This window comes from Bombus impatiens, unplaced genomic scaffold, assembly GCF_000188095.3.
Source record: "Bombus impatiens unplaced genomic scaffold, BIMP_2.2 scf_0136, whole genome shotgun sequence".
Taxonomy (NCBI): Eukaryota; Metazoa; Arthropoda; class Insecta; order Hymenoptera; family Apidae; genus Bombus; species Bombus impatiens.
In genome coordinates, this window is record NT_176555.1 from 1,995,526 (window position 1) to 2,016,256 (window position 20,731).

Here is a 20,731-nt window from a genome sequence, read left to right on the forward strand (position 1 = left end):
CCCCCCTATATTGTTCGCGACCGTACCCTCGTCCTGCGTTTCGAACCCTGACTTAAAACACTGGGGTCGCTCCGCTAGAAAATGTAATCGAATTTTAATGCGTTTCATTATCGAACCTGCCCTGTATCACCCTAACTTCGTTTTAAAGAACCGACACACCGCGTCGCGTCAAACGTTGGCTCGGAGGGCGTTGCTCGCCAACAGCGAATACTTGTTCCTGCCTATATGTTATCTTTTATGTATGAAAGGGTTATCCCGTAAATAAATAAAGAATGAAAGCAACCTGAAGGAACCTCTGGATTCGTGGAATTCTAGTCGAGCCACCGACGAGCACGATGTCGTGAATCTGAGATTTGTCCATCTTGGCGTCTCGCAGAGCTTCCTCAACTGGCTGTAACGTACACTTGAAGAGATCTTGGTTGAGCTCCTCGAAGCGAGCGCGCGTGATGGACGTGTAAAAGTCGATGCCATCGAGCAGGGAATCGATTTCGATGTTGGCTTGCGTCGATGAGGACAAGGTCCTCTTGGCGCGCTCGCACGCTGTTCTCAACCGACGAACCGCTCGTTTGTTCGTCGTCAGATCCTTCTTGAACTTTCTTGAGAACTCTTGTGTGAAGTGTGTCACCATGCGACTGTCGAAGTCCTCGCCACCCAGGTGGGTGTCACCGGCAGTGGCCTTCACCTGAAATTATATGCGTATTCTATTCTAGAATGCAAGTTCACTACTCTTCTGGTAATATTAATTTTATTGACGGATATCTGTTGGAACTTTACAATCGACCTCGATATTTCCAGAAATTCCGATGTTAACGCGATACCCGATAATCTGGATATTTACTGTCAAAACCGTCGTAACTTTATAATCGCTCTTTCAAAGCATTCTCGTGCTAATGTGTCTAAAACTAGAGTGAGTAAAAATTATGTTAAGTCAAAGAAACTCACGTTTCTAAAAGAAAGTCAAAATATTCTACGCGTCTTAACACATTGGCTGTCAGTGATCTTGAAGCACAGAGGAATTTAATATCATGCGATGAAATTCAGAAAATTCTCGTTTACTCGAGCCATGCAGGAAGATAGCAACAAATCAGCAGACGTTAAAGCGTTAAAACTCTCGACGTAAAAATTATTCTATTCCATACTCAAGGTACTGACTTAATTAAATTATTACTAGAATCGTCAAATCAACAGAAGATAAAATCGAAACATCACCTTGCAACATCACTCTCTTTTGTCAGTAAAATTGCTGAGGCAGAAGACTTAGTTACTGGCGTTTATTCGTTCTACGTAGGTTTCGCATTAAACCATAAGGGACGCTGCTTTTATTTAAAAACTTTCCTCGGACTTGTTTCTCACAGCACGGAAAAGCACCGTGCCGAGCTCCGTCCCGAGAAGGTTCCGACGGCAATAGGAAAAAGGAAGTTCCTCCACGGAGGAATGCGGTTCGCGGTCCGCGCATAGACGAAACTTACCTCGAATATGCCGTCGTTGATAGTCAGTATCGATACGTCGAAAGTACCGCCGCCGAGATCGAAGATCAGAACGTTCCTTTCACCGCGGCCCTTTTTGTCGAGGCCGTAAGCAATAGCTGCGGCAGTCGGCTCGTTAATGATCCTCAGGACATTCAAGCCGGAGATAGTACCGGCGTCCTTGGTAGCCTGTCGCTGGGAATCGTTGAAGTACGCTGGTACCGTAATCACGGCGTTCGTGACGGACTTTCCCAAATAAGCTTCCGCCGTTTCCTTCATTTTCGTCAAAACCATCGACGAGATCTCTTCGGGAAAGAAGGACTTCGTCTCACCCTAGAATCGATATAGCAACTCGGAATAGAATTGATCATAGAGGAGAGCGAAAGTGTGTTCTAAATTCCTCCGAAACGTTTAGTTTCTTAAGTTCCGTTCGAAAGATGGCCTACTACTCCCTAAAGCCAAGTGGAATTTTAGATTTGATGTTTACTTTTATTAAAGAAGCTTCCGAATAATTGACATAATCGACGATCACATGATACCATAGAAACATCGATAAGTATCCAAGAATCGTTCAAGTGTCTTTGAAAGCTCGGAAAAGTGAAAAATTTACGATTGAACGTCGATCCTTAAGAGTGTAGGAAAGTTCGTCAGCTACAAAGGATGAGTTTGCAGTTTGATAAGATACCGATTGTTCAAAATGTAGGCCAACATCCATAAAGCAACATTGATACCGTACACAGAACAAAGTCAAACGTTTCTAATTAAATTCCTTGTCTAACTGTGGATGTTCACGCGGTTGGACGTCAGGTCACGTTAAACGTTAGCCAACTCACCTTGTACCTAACTCGGATTTTCGGTTTTCCTCCGTCGTTAACCACGGCGAACGGCCACTGTTTCGTGTCAGCTTGGACTGATGGATCATCGTAACGTCTGCCAATCAGCCTCTTCGCATCTGTCGGACAATTTCATTTAAGCTTCCCTTAGTCATCGATTCGAGGATCGCTGGCAGCGATCGCAAAATTGGCCACGAATTCGGCGCATGATCGAGAGACGCAACTATCACGACCACGCTCTTATCGTGGCGAAACGAGCGAACTTATCGTGGGCGAATTCCGACCTCGTCCGCTGAACGACTATAGATCTCGAAACGGTAAGTCGATTTGGCAGCCACGAAACGAGAGCGTTCTCGACGTTGAACTGGTTTCCGGTCGCGTTTCTTTTCGCGGGCCAGCTATTGCGCCGGAAGCCAGCCCAGAAACCCGGAAATGACGGTGATTCTTGGGATCCTAGCTACGCTGCCAAGTCGACGGACCTTGCCAGCGTGATTATCAAAAATTCTGTTCGCGTAATGCTCTACGTTTTGATTTTACGTCCGACTTCAAGAAGTATCTCTTAATTTTGTTTTTTATTTTTTTTTTTTTTTAGAAAATGGAATATTTTGCTTAGTTTCGTTTCAATCCTCAAATACAAATCAGTAATCTTTTAGAAGAAATTTGGTTTATCGTAATTTCACTATTACAATCTAGATTCCGGAGAATTTAAAAAACTTTAAGATTTGCGATTTGTGAAACGTAATTTATAGTGATTTCTCTCTGTGGCTTTTACGTATCATAATACAGTGGTTTAATGAATAAAATTTTCAAGTAATCCATCCATAAACTATCGGTAACAGTACGCTTATGATGATGTCAAAAATAAGGAAACCTGTGATTAAGAATTAAACTTTGACACGATCATCGAACTATAAGCCTACCAAAGATCGTGTTCGTGGGATTCATAGCTACTTGATTCTTGGCTGCATCACCGATTAACCTCTCCGCTTCGGTAAACGCCACGTAGCTCGGTGTAGTGCGATTTCCTTGGTCATTAGCGACGATCTCGACTTTTCCATTGAGAAATACGCCGACACACGAATAGGTTGTTCCCAAATCAATCCCTACCGCCGGTGCTGTCATTGTAAACCCGATGAAATTTGGAAGGACGAAACGAGAAGACTGGATGCAACGACAGAATAATCGCTGCTCGACTGTTCTGGTCGTGCAGTCTACTGTCTTCTTACGTACGTTCAATGCTGCGTGCGATTGAGCTAAATTGGAAAATGTCCCCTATGCTTGTAGGCACTTGAGTTACACCAATGGCAGATAAAAAGTGGCGGAAAAAAGCGTACTATTTATCGAAGGTTGTAAAAGCATGCTCTAGACACCATTTTTGTCTTGTATATTTAACGTAGTGTAGTATTAAGAGGACCTTTTGCACCGGTATCTTTTCTGTTTTACGATAATGGTATTCTTGTGCTTTCAAAAACGCCTAAAATATTCAGGAGGACTGACGACGATGTTGAAAAAAGAACTGAGTTGTTCACCTTCGTTATGAACTTGGAACTAGGAAATCAAGATTGGATGTATCTTTTCCATGCAATAATTCAAGCAATTAAAGACAAGAAACGGCTTATACTTTTCAATTTCATATCTCCCATCGTTGCAGTTATTCGAGATAAAAGCACTTCAGATTTTTCTTCTTCCCCGGAGAATCGAACGTCGCGAATCTACGATTCGTAACATAGCTCGAGAAAACCTTATCACACAGAACGTTTCACGCTCTGGCGCGGCGAAGGCGTTGATCTCGATAGTATCAGGAAGCCATGGGTTTTGAAAGGGAGACTTCTTCGGTCCGATAATCAGGCAATTACCGGAGAGATCGATCGCGTCGTTCGTAAATTTCGCGCGTTCGACCGCGACGCGTCGATTCCCATCCACGACGTGGACAGACGCCGTGATTCGTGACCAGGATTTTGGATCGACTCCGCTTCTGTGATGCGTACAAAGAGACACGCTGACGGCCTATCTCATTTATGGCTCCCTAATAAACTTCCCATTACAAGCTTCTACCGCGATGATCGATAACCGTGAATCGAAATGCAGACCACGCGTAGCTTCGGGCAACCTCCAGCGGGTTTTTTTAATTCTTCAAACAATGTCTTGGTAGTTTTAAGTTCATTCGATAATTTTAGTGTGACAGCGTGACTGTTTCTGGAAGTTGAGGGAACAAAGTTTCGTCTGGCTGCGTTACAAAGGTTTCACGATTTTACGAGAAAGGGAAATATTCGAAAACGTCGGAAGGAAATTGATGCTGAGAATTAATTAAGCGACACGGGCTCTTATCGGAACCGGAACACGAGCATACGAGGAAGTTCCGCCCCAAGCTGGTCCAGCGTCGTCGAGGTGGAGCTTCCACCAGAGCCCGATAAATTTATCCCGAAGGGGAGTCCCAAATGCAGGATGTGACGCGTTAATTTGCTTATCCTTTCCCCTACGAGGGTGAACGATGTCATAATTAATGACTATTCCTAACGACAAACCTTGGACGCTTACCAGATGAACTCACATTACCTAAAACTTTTGAGACACCACAGATCCGAGAAAATTGCAACAGAATTCAACAGGGTCCCTTGATACAAGAGTATATGAAACTGCAAGGAAAGCTGCTGATATATACTCCGCTTGCTTTACTCATCAGGCTACATGTATTGTATAACGTACAATAGTAAATAACAAGTTACAGTTAAAAGTTCGTGTAAAATCGAAGTGAATCTAAGCTGCTACGATCAATCGTATTCCTTCCATTTGCTCTCTTTCTAGCTCTGCACAATACTAGACTTCAGCCAGAAATCAAAACTCGAAGGAAGAGACAGAAACGCGACGAAAGAAGAACAGTATCGAAGAATTGAAGGCAAAACGAGATGGTTTAGAGTTTTAGAGAATGAAGATGGCGCGAATGGGAGGTAACGCGAATATCGAGATTGGATCGGGGCGGGAGTATGTGTAAGCCTCATAAATATGTCGTCAGGCCGGTAAACAAGACACGCGAAGTCGGTACAAGCTGTACGTCCGTTCATGGTGTATTGTAGAATCGTTCGGTGGCCGCGGTCGTGGAGATGGTCGGGTACCGCGACCGGGATTTAAAGCCGGGAAATTTATCGTTTCGCGAGGAGGCGGACAGAAGCGACGAAAGGGATGAAGCCAGAACTGCGAGGAGATAGAAGGAGGGACGAGGTTGAGCGATGTACACGAATGAATGCGGCGAGAAAGCGCAGAGAGTGAAGGAGATACCGAACGATACAAGGTAGAGGAAGGAGGAAAGAGTTTCGCGTACAACGAAAACCTCTGGCAGACTACCGAAAACCGGTCGTTTCCAATCCTGCCTCTCATCCCACAATCTGGCCGTGATTCAACGATCGTTCCGTCGGCTCTTTTCACCTTGGCTACCGTTCCTCTTAGCATAGATGCGTCGTGTTCCGAAGGAAACCGCGATTTTCACCCCTGTTACAAAGTGAAACCGCCGATCATCTAAATGGACCTTACCAAGATCTTTGTCTTCTTTTATAAATGCCTCGTGATTCTGTCTCGACTGGAAAAACTGATATGGACGCAGAAGACGATGATTTATTTCTGTGGAATCTTTGGATTTAAGGAAACGTTGGGATATTATTATATTAAGTTTGCGTGGCTAGAGTATATTTGAAATTTATGCATCATCAATCAATTATGTTATATTACCGCGTGACGTTGCGATATTAGAGGAAGCAAAGAGGGCGAAGGATGCGTTTCGCGCGGGATCTATTCATCAGTGGACTCATCGGTAAGGTTACCTAACAGGTTTGCTATAAACGTCAAAGTAGTAGGAAAACATTTTCAAACGACTATTTCTAAGAATTATGTTTTCAATATCCATGCTGTAACAAGGAGAATTTCCTCGATGTAATACAGAGTAGAATATTCCAAGATGACAGTCAATTCTACTTCGATTTCTAATGTACTTCCGTTCCTTAAACCGCAATAACTCGACAAGACGTTTAAGGAACAAAACTAGTGTATCACGTAGACTCATCGGAGAGAGCATCCGTTCTGCAACGACTTCTCGGGGCCGGTAATCTACCGCGACAAGCGGCTGCGATTGTCATATTTCTCATCGGATAATACATATCGTAAATAACAAGGCTGATATTGAATGAGAGAAAAGTGGGAACCGGTTACAATATTTTCAGTGCATCGGCAGGGCCAGCGGGCTGGCTTGAGTCGATCGGCGCTGGTCAGAAGAGAGGCAGTGAGCGGATCGGGAAGGGCGGAAGGCCAGCGGTGAGCTGCAACATTTCGAATATAAGTTAGCCGGATATTGTTCGGCGCGGGGCCGAATGGTAAGGGGCTTAGCAGCTCTGAAGCAGCGGCCAATATGGTGGTTACATGAGGATGAAACGATATAAATCCCGAAACGCTTACAGTTATTGCAGATCCAGCGTAATATCCACTCGAGCGGCGGTCCGCCGGCCGGCCGGTTTACGCGGTAATTCGCCGATGACAGCGTCGCGATAAAATGAAATCGGTTCGCGGCTTTTATAACGACCGCGACGCGCTAATCCTTTCGCCGGCAAAGTTGACGCGGAACCTATTTAAAATAAGGCAAAAGTCGAACCAGAAGTATACGTCTGATTTTTTTTTATATAAAAAAATATATACAATATAAATAAATAAGATTTCATGGTACAGTGAAACAGTCACAGTAAAATAATTATCGGAAAATGTGACGACAACTCTTCGAACTTCAAGACGACAACTGTGATTCATCTTTCAGGTCTTCGTTTCTTGAAAAATAAGAAAAACGAAAAATAAGAAACAGAAATTGTTGGCTTTTCGATAGAGATTATCGCATCGTAAAAATAGTTTCTGATAATCGATCGAAGACAGACCGAAACCACGAAGAAATAAAACAGGCCCTAACCTAACCCTGTCTTGACTATGCTTCTGCTCGAAGCCAGCCGTTATTTTCTCATCTCAGTCTCGTAAGTCATAAATAATATGCGACGATCAAATTTTCGTCACGGTTTCAAAGATGTCTGAGTGCAAATCCCCTCGCGAAAGACGAAACGGCTCGACGTTCCGATCTTCGTGCGAGATCGTATCGAATGTCGCGCCGTACCGAAGATACACGTCCTGACAAACCTCATATGGTATTCATGAAAACTGCGTATTCATCAATGAGATGATCGTCGGATCCTGGATAAAAATCCGGCTCGACCACCGAGCGCGCCGTTACACGCGCGTTACTTCTACTTCCTCTTACCACTCATCCTCTCCCGTCAGCCCCGTGGTTGGCCTTGTCTGCCGGAATATTCGAGCTCGCAAGAAAGAACATTTCTGTCAAGGGTGGCGGCGTGTACGTGGGTGTACGCGGAACGGCGTGTGCGTTATTTGTGTGAGTTATTTCACACATGGCGGCCGATCGATAGGCATCGCATTGCATTCGGGGACTCTCTGTCGCCTCTATGCTTCTCTCGTTTCTCCCTGGGTACACCTTCCTTGGCGCAAGACTCGCGATAGATAGTATGTCCTTCTGTCTGGGTAGCAACGATCGCTTATCGTTCCACGTGTCACTGGATGTAAGAGACACGGTAGGAATCACACGGTGCTTTCGAGGACATCGTCTCGACCAAACAATAGAATTTGCAGAAAGAAATCAGGAACTTTAACGACAAGGTTATACGAGTCGATCTTCACAAATATTGTAAATAATTACTTGTTGATTGCATATAAAAATTACAGGAAAAACATCAATTACGTGAGTTACATTTCGTGTTTATTATAGGGAATTATCGTTACATTTAATATATTAGTTAAATTAATTCAACAACGTTCCACAAATTTCACCAAGCAAAAGTTTAAATTGTCGGCATTTGTATATTTGAAACGGTGAGCGATTCAAATTTTACGATAACACGCTCGCACGGATCCCGATGAAATCCCGAGACCATAAAATTCGAAACTCGTTCAATTTCTTTTTAATCGATTTATTCACAGGTTCCTAATCAACCAATTGAATTTTCATTTTATCATGGGTCAGTAGCATTTTTCGTGATGTAGGATCGATGCGCGCGATCTTTGAATCTCGATGATTCGCGGGACACGCGAATGAAACCCGAACGATATTTCATATAACTGGCGCGCGATCCGTGGCGTTGCTGCGGTCGCATCGTTAGGTTCGGCGAAATGAAAATACGACGGCTGTCGTTTACAGACACGTCGGACGTCCACCTGGACGTAATACGGCCTGGTATAATTAATCCTTCGCGAGCAAAACGCGCGTTATTGTGTCCCGGTAAGTTGTGACAGTAAATTACTCGTCAAGTCTAGCGAAGAGCAAACATTTCTCTCCGCGTTGATCCTGCTATTTCGGATCGAAATTACTTGTAGCCGCGTGTCCGCGAAACGAACGGTGCGGCTTAATAAAACGTCAGGCCAGGAGAGCTGCGTATTAAATGGTAAATTCATAGTATCGTGCACTGGTTAGGATATCTGTACTTTATGCCGGGCAACAAATGTCATTTTCTGTTTATCTTTTCCATTTTTGTAGTCAGTTGCTGGATATGGTTGCAAACAATATCACAGAAGAGGAGAAGAAGAGATATAAAGAATGGCATGTAATTGTGAATAAACTAGAAGTGGAGAGAGAGGAACTTTTTGTCTTTACGGGATTCGTTATTTAAACTGGATCGAGTTCTAAAGACTTGTAAATACGTGTACGTGTACGTATTTTTTTATATGTATTCTAAAATACTTTCTTCGTCAAATATAACAATGTGCCGTTATTCTTGTGAAATCTCGTTGAATATTCAACAGTTTATTCGAGCGAAACTCTAACATCCACCTGTTCTTTTTTAACCTTCCTTCTCTCTCCTCCTCAGATTACCCCAATCATTTAACAATAAAACCCTCGATAACCGCAACTCTATCCACGTCGACCGATCACCGGCCAATTAACCGCTTCCATCGGCGATCTCGTCCTCCACGAGAAAACTCTAACACTACTTCTCTCTCTCTCTCTCTCTCTCTCACTTACTACTCGGAAAAGACGAATCGCGAGAGGGAATCGTTGCAGTCGATCCAATTTTCCCCTATCTTACCGCAGCAATCTACAGGTAAGCGAATCCATCAGACGTGAGCAAGCATGTCGATCCATTAATTCGTGCATCGAATGCAGGAGCCCGCGCGATTCCCGGTCGCCGCCGTGGCCGTCCCTTAATGGAGCACCGAGTTATCGGTGAAATTTCCAATAAGACTCGGTCGGTGGAATCATCCTGCCACTTCAGTCGGCACGTACCCGCGATCGCCGGAAGACGGTTTTGACGCTTGCTTACAGTGGCGAGGAGTGGCGGACGTAATGTGCCAATAAAAATGCAAAGTACGGCCCTCCTTCGCCGCGCGCGTTGCTCCTTCTTCTCTTTTCCTGTCCGTGTGCACACCCCCGAGGGGATGGGCTGCCGCTCCCTTCTCCGATTCAATGCTTCTCTCGCGAGACGAGCCGCTCGAAAGACGCTTCGCGAGAGTGGCTGCGAAACAAGCATCACGAGTGGCCCGACAATATGACTCGCAGTTTTTCCCTGGTCGGGAGTCTGGCGTTAGAGAAAGGTAAAGTCGTTGGGAAATTGTTATGGACCCTGCTGTACAGAGAAATGGGAAAATGACGTCTTGTTTGATGGAGATTGCTAGTTCAATGAGGTTGAGTTTGATATTAAAACTTTCGTTTATTTTCAGAACTTATCTGGTTGGCCAGTTATTGAGAAAGGTACACGCGTTTCTCTCTTCTTCGTCGAATGCGAGTGAGATACGAATACTTGACGTATCTACGTATTACGTCAGAGCCCCTTTCCAAGAAATTAGTTCCAAGGATTAAAGGAGTTGCCGTAACAAACAGCTCCACTTTCTAATAATTTAAGTAAACAAACAAAAACCAACTAAAAATCAATCAAATTCATAAGTCTCAACTAATATTTTTGTAGTAATATATCTCTGCACTTGCGCAAACTCTATTGTAATTTTAGTCCAGTTGGATAGTATTATATGGATTACCGAAAGCTTTGGTAATTTCGTGGTGATATTAATACTTCCTGCAAATGTGACGAATTATATTTGGAGTTGGTCGTCCTATCGCTGTATACGAATTGACATTTTCAGCACTGATTGGTTGAATCGTCATTACGTGGACAGGTATACGTCAGATTCTCGTTATTTCCACAAGTACGATCAATGTATCTCGACGATATTATTTTTACTGTAAATAAACGGATGCTAATGAAATGTCTCTGGACGAACGCGGCACGGCGCAGCGCTGCGAAGTTTGCGTAAACGTAGAAAGGTTAAAAATGTTTTCTTCACTCGGCTAACGCTACCTCGACCCGTTGATGAAACCGATCAAATGGCAATCGGGCCGCGCAACGATTCGTCCGGAAGATAATACATCAATCAGCAGTTCAATTAGCCGCAAAACCGGAATATGGTTATCTGCAGCGATTATCCCACCGCTTCTGTTAACGATCGGGTTCAACATAGGTCAGAACGAACTGATTAGCTCGTTGGATGCAATATTGTAATTGAAAGAAAAAAATGATCAAAAACGGGGGATGAAAGATACGATCTGCTTAACCCTAACCCTAGGTAGCCTATTAAGTAGTGTTCAAACAGAGATCTCCAACTACCAGTGTAATTTTACTTTTAGTCTTAACGAATAGTCACTTATACGCAAGATATCGAACGTTTTATTCATAAAATAAGAATGTAAACGCAGGACCTTCTCAATAAAGAATAAAATTGATTCTTATTAAACTACACATGTTTAATTATTCTAATTTAAGGCACTGTAGTACGATTTCAACGTAGGTGGTCTGAGAGATTTTTACCAAGTCTGTGCATACCATAGCCGGTGCAATACGATCGCATCGAAGATGGCCGCATAGTTGCATATATCTTTGGAAACTGTACGAGTGTGCGCGCGAGAGGAGAAGCGAAACCAAAAAGAAGAAAGAACAGGCAGGGGGAAGAAAGGATTACTTTTTACATATTATTTTTCGTTCACATAATGAGATTTAGTATTCAGACGAGTGAATACAGACGGTAGTAGTTCAACTGATTGCACATTGACTAAAATTTCGTTCAATTAAGTGGAATTGAAATAAATGAAGTACTATTGTACCTTCGGTACATTACGTACGCATTTAAGTATTTTTGTAAATTTGTATAAATCTATGAAGGATTATAAAGGAGACATTTCGCGTTTCACGAAGTAAGAACGCCCACTGCTCAGCTATTTATCTTTGTTCAAGGCGCTTATGTCTTTTAAATTCTGCTCCTTCGTGCCTATAAAAATGGCCAGAGGAAACGTTCAACCGCGTCGACTTTCATATCCTTTTACGTAAACTACTAAAAAGACATTATAATGAGGGCTTATACGGATCTCCGCCTTAAATTCATTCGTACCACGCGATTACAGGATTATCCCGAGTGGACTACGCCGCCTTCTGTAACCAACATCGGATTTATAACTCTAATGCCGGCGATAGAATAGCATTAGTCGTGACGTTGGTTAAACCGTTACTCTATTCGCCGTACGAGCATTTTGTATAAGACTAGGTCGGAGATACTAAACAAACAACGAAATCACGTTACAGTGCATAATGAATCGGAATGCCGAACTAACATGACCGGAGAAAACGGAGCAACGAACTAACATTTGGAAAATAGATCTACTTTCTGTAATTAGGCTGGTGGGATATTTAAACGCGTCATGATACTCATCCTAGTTACCCTTTGGAAAGTATAGCGGGTGAGCATGAAGTTGCCAGAACTCGCCGCTCGCTCGTAGAACAAGCTGAACAGACGCGTTTCTGTGCGGGACAAGTTACAAAACGTTCGTGTGCACGCGTGCATACACACATAGCTCACACCAACGCACGTCATACGTGTGCGTGCGTTACATGAATATAATTAATTACACGGTTCCGTGCAAGTTCTTCCGCTGAACCGCGGGCGATGTATAACATCTTACCGAATTTTCTGTTACACCAATTTAAATATTAGACGTAAAAAGAATCGAAAATTTTGTTATATTTTATATGACACGAAGCTGGAAATTTAGCAATTGCACTCAAATTATTCATTGGATCGGAATAACGGACTTTGAAAAATAAGAGAAGAGAAACGTGGAATAACTAATTCCACAGTTTCGATATGGATGATTAACTCGTTTACGCGCAATCAGGTAATTCAGGTTCAGGTTTTCGAAATAAGCGCAAAACGCGAATTTTTAGCAGGTCGATAATCACACGTTCCAGTTTGCGTTCCACTGGTTACGTTGGTCATTGCTTTCGCGTACGGAGAATTCAAAAGGCCGGCCATCGAACAATGTAACGGACTTTCATCGACAAAGGGTTCGCCTGTTGAGATGTCCCATTGTACGTATTTGTACTATCTGGATGCAATCGATCCATTGTCCGGCCTTGATTGGTGAAATTAACAAAGACAGATGAGCTTTGCAGGGCTCGCGATGAAACCCGGAGTCAAATTCCGTGGTGGCGTATTCTAATTCGATTTAATCCGTTTAAAACGCTTTCAACGCGATCCACGAAGGTATTCGTCGAACGAGAATAAAGTTGCACTAGTTTCAACGAGTCCTTACACACCAATTTAACGTAATCGGTTAACGACGCTCATACAACGTTTCGAGAACATGCCATTGCAATTCGTGCAACGATCATAAAACGTAGAGCTTTTACCGTTTAAACGGCAGCAACTCCTAATTGACACCGAATGCACCAAATAAGTTAAAGCTGTAGATTTTTGGTATATATATTTTTTTGCTATTACTAAAAACATTCAAGCGTTTTTGACAAAGTTCATGTTAATTTTCACTGGAACGGGAACACGATCGAGTCTTTCAGAAGCCAAATTGACTAAGTGCGAGCTTTTGTTGTACCCAAGTACGTGATTAGCACAAAGAATCGTAAATTCTCAGGCGAATTTTGACGAACGATATCTTCGTATCATTGGTTCTTTGTAATTTTCATTTTGTGGAGTTGATCGGTACCTACGTGATACAGGTTAATAGTTAATAACTCTGATCTCTCACAAATATCACTCGCGTAACATGCGTGAAACTAAGATACGTACAGATAAAAAGGCAAATGGATGGTATAAAATTGACGAAAGGTGAATAGATGGTGAACAAATATTCTGGGAGGTGTCAGAAGGAAAGGAACAATATACATATATTCGTCGATATTTATGTGGTAACCGATGCGACGAAAAAACAGGCATCCTCTACTTTCATCTCCCATGAGGAATACGAAAAAGAGCGACAGCCAACGAGTGGCCGTAAAGGACGGATAAACCCCGGTGTACGAACCGTTGAAATAAATGTCAGGAGTTAGTTACTGCCCGTAAAGTGCACCGCACTCGTTGTTCAGCGTGCCGCGAACTTAGCGTTCCACGTTATTCATCTTTTTCTCTATATCGCTAGCCGCGACTCCGTTTCATAATTTATGTCGCGTTTAATGTGGATTTTTACGTAGCCAGCCGACAACACCTGTATAATTGAATTTAAATGCAGCCACCGCCGTTTCCGGCGACGCGCGTCCGCCGTTTTATCTTAACCGACGCGTCGCGCCGCCTGCAACATCGTACCCGTTTGCAATTAGAAATCGCTGAACACAGTTACGATTATTCTCGTTATGTCGTTCTTGGCAATGCAGAATGGAAATTTTACACCATACGGTATTACAGATGCAGGTGAGTAGGATTTTATTGAGAAGGTCGATACCACGATTTCTAAATCGAAAAATTAGTGAACATCGATTGGTTATTTTACCTCGAATTTCAATTGGACTAATATCATCGACAAATGAGTAGCTTTGTTTAGAGAAAAAGAACAAAAAGATAAGAATTTCTCGTGAAATTGAAGAGTGAAAATGAAAAACGTAAAATGCCGGTAATGTTTATTCGATGGAAACGGAGGAAATAAAATAAGCCTGAAAATAAGCAACGAACAATACCGAACAAAAGAAGACTAACTACTGTATTTTGCTCGTCAAACAAAAAACGCTATATTTACAGGGAGAATCTGTAATACGCGACGTTCAATGAAATAGGATCCTCATAATAACTCTGCGACATGAACGAAACTCGTAATGATACGTTGCGCCGAGGTGACATACCCGTGAACGGAATTCCTTTGCGCGTGGCTGCTTCCGGAAGCGGTGGATGCAGGTCCGCTCCTCCTACGCTGCCTTCCGCCACTTACATTCGTGTTCTCTCTGGATACTATCGATGGCGAACTCTCGGTGCGTGTAACAATAAACGTTGCTTTTAATCGAGATTGTCCGATAAGCTAGGAGATCCACAAATTTCTCCAGTTGTTAGTTTGACTTTTTATACTTCCTGTTGGATCAAAGCGGACGCAAATTCATGGCAGGGACGATTTCGATCTTTGACTAATTGAAAACGTGGGAAAACGATGCAACCATTTTATCGTTATCGCGATATTAATTCGTTGGCGTAAATTCGATATTTTCTCATTTTCGAGTAAAATTGCTGGATTTGCAGATTACGGGAGTAAAATTCAGCTTTCAACGCGGCTAAGTTCGACGAGACCCTTTTGCTTCGCGTACGCAGTCCGGTAATTAGGAGGGAATGTAATTGCAAATTTCTAGCGTCGATTAGCATATCGTGTTGCGTAGCGGTGGTTATTAAAACGTATTAAACGGGAGGAACGAAACTGTGTTTAATGAGGGTCGGGTATTTACAAGTTATCCCTTTTTTTCTTATGCATCTCCGCTGTAGCATTATACCCGTGGTATAGCCATGGTATGCCAGTGGTGGTATCGCTAGGTGAATTATTGTTGTACACCGCATCGGCTTAATGAACCAAGCACCCCCCATTAAGTATTCTTCGAATCAAAGTGGAACACACAAATGGCTCGTCTGCGCGGAAGCTAATTAATCGTAATGGACAGAATGGATGTTACGACCCGAGTATCGCGGCCGGAACGTGCTAACTTCTAAATTAATTAAAATTACGCGGCTTACGCGGTGGTCTACCGGTAATAAGACGTTCTTTGGGATATTCCGCTGGAAAATTTTTTGCCTGCGGTTACGTTTCCTTTCGAAATTACATCCTAGTAAGATATATCTGATAACTACTCTAACCAGTCGAATTATACACGGATTTCTCTTGTACGAGTATAACGTTAACGTAGACCGCTAAACGTTGCGAAAGTTTGATTAAAATTACGCCGTGTAATATTCCACAGCCATCCAAATATAATTCAATTCAATTTACGTGCTTCCGAGATGTACATACTTTAAACGCCAACGATAACACGTAACGTACAAACTAAACACGCACTTCATCGCTAATTCGCCAAAAGCGTCAGCCTCGGAATCTCCGCGAATGAAAACCGCAAACGCGTTCGCAAAACCGCCTCGACTAGTATTTTCAGATACGGAATCGGCGATAATCGTCGCAAAGTGATACGACCTTTGGATTACATAAGCCTAGCTCGCGCGAGATCAATACGAGGGTATTGGCGAGAGCCAATATTAACGATCTCCGAAATATGCCGGTAAATATTTGTCCGCCATACAGGCCAAGTCTACTCAAGGATATCGTATATGCGTTGACGGGGGTTGCACCGGCGCGCGCGCACCCTCGTTTGTGTTTGTACGCGCGACGCGATCGGCTTTCGGCGTCAGAACGGCGGATGTCGCCGGTCGATTCGAGCGGAATATGCCAGAAGCGATTTCAACGGGCTTCCACACCGTAATTGATTCGCAACGGTTATGTCACGTCGATGAGGAAACTGGTTGCTCGCTTGGCCGCTCGATCGCCTAATCGTCCGATCCTCCGCCTGATCCTTCGACTTTGCTCCTCTTGCTTACACGGTTGCGTAACGTGTCGCACGAATTTTACATCCGAGCGTTCTCATGCTCCTGACGAAAAGGTAAATTGCACAAGAGGAATCTTAATAACGCTATTTAATGAGAGAATTAAGATCAAATTATGATATAAGAAAAAGAATCCTGTGGACGCATTACGAATACACGCGTGTTGGATAAGTATAGTATGGCATAATAAAGCCAGGAATATGTCAAGGTCGACTTTATTTCTTTTTTTAAGAATACTGTATGTGTTTTACGATATGTTGAAATAAAAAGCACCATGCAATGAAGAATAGCAATTTTCTTCTTTTAGCAAGAGTCTCTCGGTTTATTGCACGTGATCATCTTAAAAGCACACCTTGTATCATCCTCGATATCAACTACTTGACCCCGTAAACTTCAATTTTAATCGTGTATTTCTAGACTATATTGAGTAATAAGAATAAAAGTTATCTGGGAAATCGTAACCATAAACTTCAAACTACGCAATCAAGGATTATCGGTCAACCCACATCCCGAACCTCGTTTTAGAACCGCGCGCGTAAGCGATCGGACCGAAAAATGATATCATTTTCACCACGAAAGGAAACCGCATTTCCTGTGAAGTTGTGCAGGATAAATGGCGAGCGCGAGTCGTTGAATCGATTCTAGAAAAACAAAATGAAAATACGCCGATGGCGAAGCGTGACTGTTGTCGCGCTTTAAGGGCGAGTCCTTTGTCGGCCGAGAAACATGAATGAAACTTCGATTACGTAAATACGAGGCCATAACGTGGCATGTTGTACGATTAACTATAGTAAAAAGTGTGTCGAGCCGCGCAATTAAGGGGCGCCGTAGTTGTTAGCGACGAGAGCTCGGCGCGTCGGTTAGCTTTCAAAGAAATCACCTCCGGCTGAAAATGACGGATAAGACCGCGAGGTCATGAGAATCCGTGATAAACGTGGAATAAAAACGCGACTTTCTGACGAACGCGAGCGAGAGGTACTACTCGTAGCTCGTCGGATGCGAGCGTTTACTTTACGCCAGAGTTGGCGCTTATCGACCATCTTAAAACGCGTCTCTGAAAATGTAGGTGAATTATGGTAATTCTCGCCGATAAAGGCAATATCGATGGAAACTGGGAAAGAAGACATAGTACGATGAGCGGGAGCACTTTGCTGTTTTATTCCGATCTATAGTTCGTCAGGCAACCAATAGAATCGTAAATGATATTCATTTGTAACATTGTGCGCCGTTGAATATGACGTCGAGCGAATCCAGTATCAATACTTTGAAGAACGGTATTCCGATGATGGTTAATTCTTGATTATCCGCCGTTGGAATAATAATTCCTACCTTTCTATTCATCGTCGACCACCAACCGCGTGAAAAACGCATCGAATCAACACCATCGGAGAACAATAGCCTCATCGTGGAACCGAACGTTTCGTTCATCGATCGAAACTTAAGAAGTGTACGGAACCTTCCGATAGCAGGACAGAAACAATGTGTGGAAATAATCGTCCGCAATTCCTCGAGCTTGCACTCCCTGCTGTTCGTAAAATAACCATAAAAAATCGAAACGAGATCGCGAATGTAACAAACGGTGATATCGAACACGAGTTACGGTTGCATAATCGCGCTTGAGCGTTTCCTCGAGCGATTATCGTTCGCAAGGACGCCGCGAGCGTAACTCCTGTAGATCGCGGATTACGTATAGCAATGGGAACTGCGCGTTCCAATTCGTCGTTGAAACGCTCGAGTTTCGAAACGGGTAAGGAGCTTCATCTTCCGAAATTCTCGGATCAGGAAGATCGACGTTGGCTTAATCTCTGGCAGTTCTTAACGTTCCTTGCTTGCAAGTTTTCGCGAATCGTGAATAGCAACTCACATAGTATAACTTTCAATCTGAAATCTGTGGTTCCGTTTCAAGCATTTTCTTAATACAAATTTTCATGGTAGAATTGCGTAATTTTATTCTTACGTAAAATCATGCGTTCTCTTGGAACGTCTCTCTGCGTGATACATTTAGAATTTTTGCTTTTGAATGAAAATTGGAGGCGAAGATGAAAGAAACTGAGAATTAACGAAGAGTAAAAGGATTCGTTGAAATCTATTATTATAATTTCGAGGCAATTCGATGGAATTCTAAAGGAACGAGGTCTCCCCTCTCTTCGTCTCGTTACCGCGAATTTCCATCGTATTACTGTCGGCGGCAATGTAAACGTTGGTACTTACCTAATATCACGACCGACTATTCGGTCTATTAGCAATTACGGATAATCTCCTAGGCGATCGCTTTAACAGGCCGGAGTATTATTGCTGGAAATCCTTGCAAAGGACGCGAGAACCAACGCCACTGAATTCGCTCCCGACCTTATTGGATTATCGTAAATGCGTCGACACAAATACACTTATTTGGAAAATGATTCTTTGTTGCGAATGTTTCGCCAGCTGTGCAACACGCGAGCGGATATTTTCATCGAGGATTTCTGATAAAAACGTCGATTCGAATCGGTGTCATCCTTCTAAAAAAAATTAATACAGATATTACATTTGTATAAAAATTGGCAGCTATTGTTATAAAAAAAATCTGAATCATGACAAATGTAATAAACAAAATCTAGAATTTCTAGAATCTCTCTTTCGTTTTTAGAAAAATTTTGTGCAATACGATAATCATGAAATTTTACAATTCAATGTGAACACCATTATGTAAACTAAAGAACATTGCACCGAAAGGGTACCACCATCAAAGTAAGTTTAACTAACAAAGTACCGGTAATGTTGTTCTTTTCTTTCGTCGCAAAAATAGCCGATCCACCGATCGCTAACCAATGAAATTTCGTTTCGGGAACAAACAGAGAGCAACGCGCGTACAGGGGCTCATTATCGAGCCCTATGTCCGCGTGGAGGATGCTTAATATTTAACGAAGTATCGGTAACAGCCCTTCTAACGCGGCACCCTTTAAACTCGTGGCACAATGATCCTCTCTGCCGCTCCCAGTGGAAACTGGAAAATCCAATTTCTGGACGAAACAGTCGGTAAAATCAGATCCGAATTGGAATCAATGATCGATGCGTCATCGTAGAGGGGTGAATACTTGAGCGTGACCGCGCGAGCAGAGTAGAGAACGCGCGCAGGGTCCGTCCGACGACTAATTAGTATTTTGACGTGGATATCCGCGATGGATCTCGCGTATCGTTCCTGGACCCGCGTGTCACGCGAATCCGATGCGACACTGTTCAACCCCCGCGTCAACCTACACTGTCGAACCTATTTGCAAATTGCTTTTGCCTCGACTGGTGGACGCGCGTTGGTCTGATTGGAACTACGAAATCCCAGTACTATGAAGCAGAATCGATGAGCAAGACGGGGTTAATATCGCGAGGGTTCGTCAACCCTTGTCACGGTACACGGCTTTGGAATTTTGACAAACATTCAAAATCCATTTCGTTACTAGAATACATAAATGTTTCCATCTGACAAGTTTCATTCGCAAGAAACATTTTCCAATTACCCTTGCACGTATAATGTTTCCATTAAATTATGCTTTGGAATATAAGAATACCGCCTCGTGTCTCCTATCAGGATCGAGAGAACATCGCGTGTATGTGGTTTAACATGCCTTCGATCGCTGCTCTTTTTCAATTTAAGTGCTTTATATACCTTCCATGCCTCGCGTTGCAGAAGATTGAGCGCATAAACTCGTACACGCGCCGCGTATCTTGTCGCAGTCGAGAGCGTCTATTTATTAAAACCGTAGCGCGATAGCTGGCACACGTGTTTCGAGCAACGAGGCGATATCTTGCGATGATCGTAGTCGACGAACGAGTTCGCGTTTCCTGTTGTACACTGCGTAAAAGAATTCTGACGATCTCGTTAAACATATGTATGTAGAAACTTTGATCGTTGTTTTCAAATTCTAGAGAATCAAATTGACAAAGTTTGAAAGAACCGATGTCCTCGATTAACAAAGATGCGTTTCAGAGGCGATTAGTTCGTCATGTGATCCTTCTATATTCGTGTCGCAAATATCAATGTCGATATTCCAGAAATCGTGAGTCACCGGACCGTGACTAATCCGTCAATTACCGGTACCGTCACGTTGACGAGAAAAAGACAATTCATTGAACAGTAGTAGCTTTTCTGATGTCGCGAGATGATTGGATTCGCTCGATCGTTGAATGTATACAGCCGACAAGACTAATGAATCAGTCAATGAAACAAGTGAGTCGTGTGTTTGAACAATGACTCTCGTTACCGATGATGTCATCGTGTGCTTCGCCATTAACACAAATTTAAAAAAAGAGAGAATCGTTTCGAGGAATGGCGTCAAGCGTTTTCCTCGTAAACATGTCAAGTCGTAATTTTTAAATTCATTCACCGAGGCAAAAACAGGATATCGAACGTCGAGAATGATTAGGTGTTCACGCGTTCTTTAAGATGTTTTCAGTCACAGGTAGGAGAAACGAGTCATGAAATATGACATCATCGTCGGAGTTAAAAAAAAAAAAAAAAAAAAA

At 43.0% G+C, this 20,731-nt stretch overlaps 1 protein-coding gene across 2 annotated transcripts in view; it reads right to left on the minus strand.

Annotated features, from left to right (window-relative positions):
- The window catches only part of LOC100744644 (heat shock 70 kDa protein cognate 4-like), a 59,338-nt gene that overhangs the window by 3,452 nt on the left and 35,155 nt on the right, over positions 1 to 20,731 (minus strand). Inside the window, exons 1-4 of one of the 2 annotated variants that reach the window (XM_003487055.4) lie at positions 3,220 to 3,656; positions 2,300 to 2,418; positions 1,470 to 1,799; positions 284 to 682 (exon numbers count right to left, since the gene is read on the minus strand). In XM_003487055.4, the coding sequence (XP_003487103.1) occupies positions 284 to 682; positions 1,470 to 1,799; positions 2,300 to 2,418; positions 3,220 to 3,421 (1,050 nt within the window). In that variant the 5' untranslated portion in view covers positions 3,422 to 3,656. Of the gene's footprint in view, positions 1 to 283; positions 683 to 1,469; positions 1,800 to 2,299; positions 2,419 to 3,219; positions 3,657 to 20,731 lie in introns of those variants that run through there. The other variant, XM_024365499.2, reaches the window with a different exon arrangement.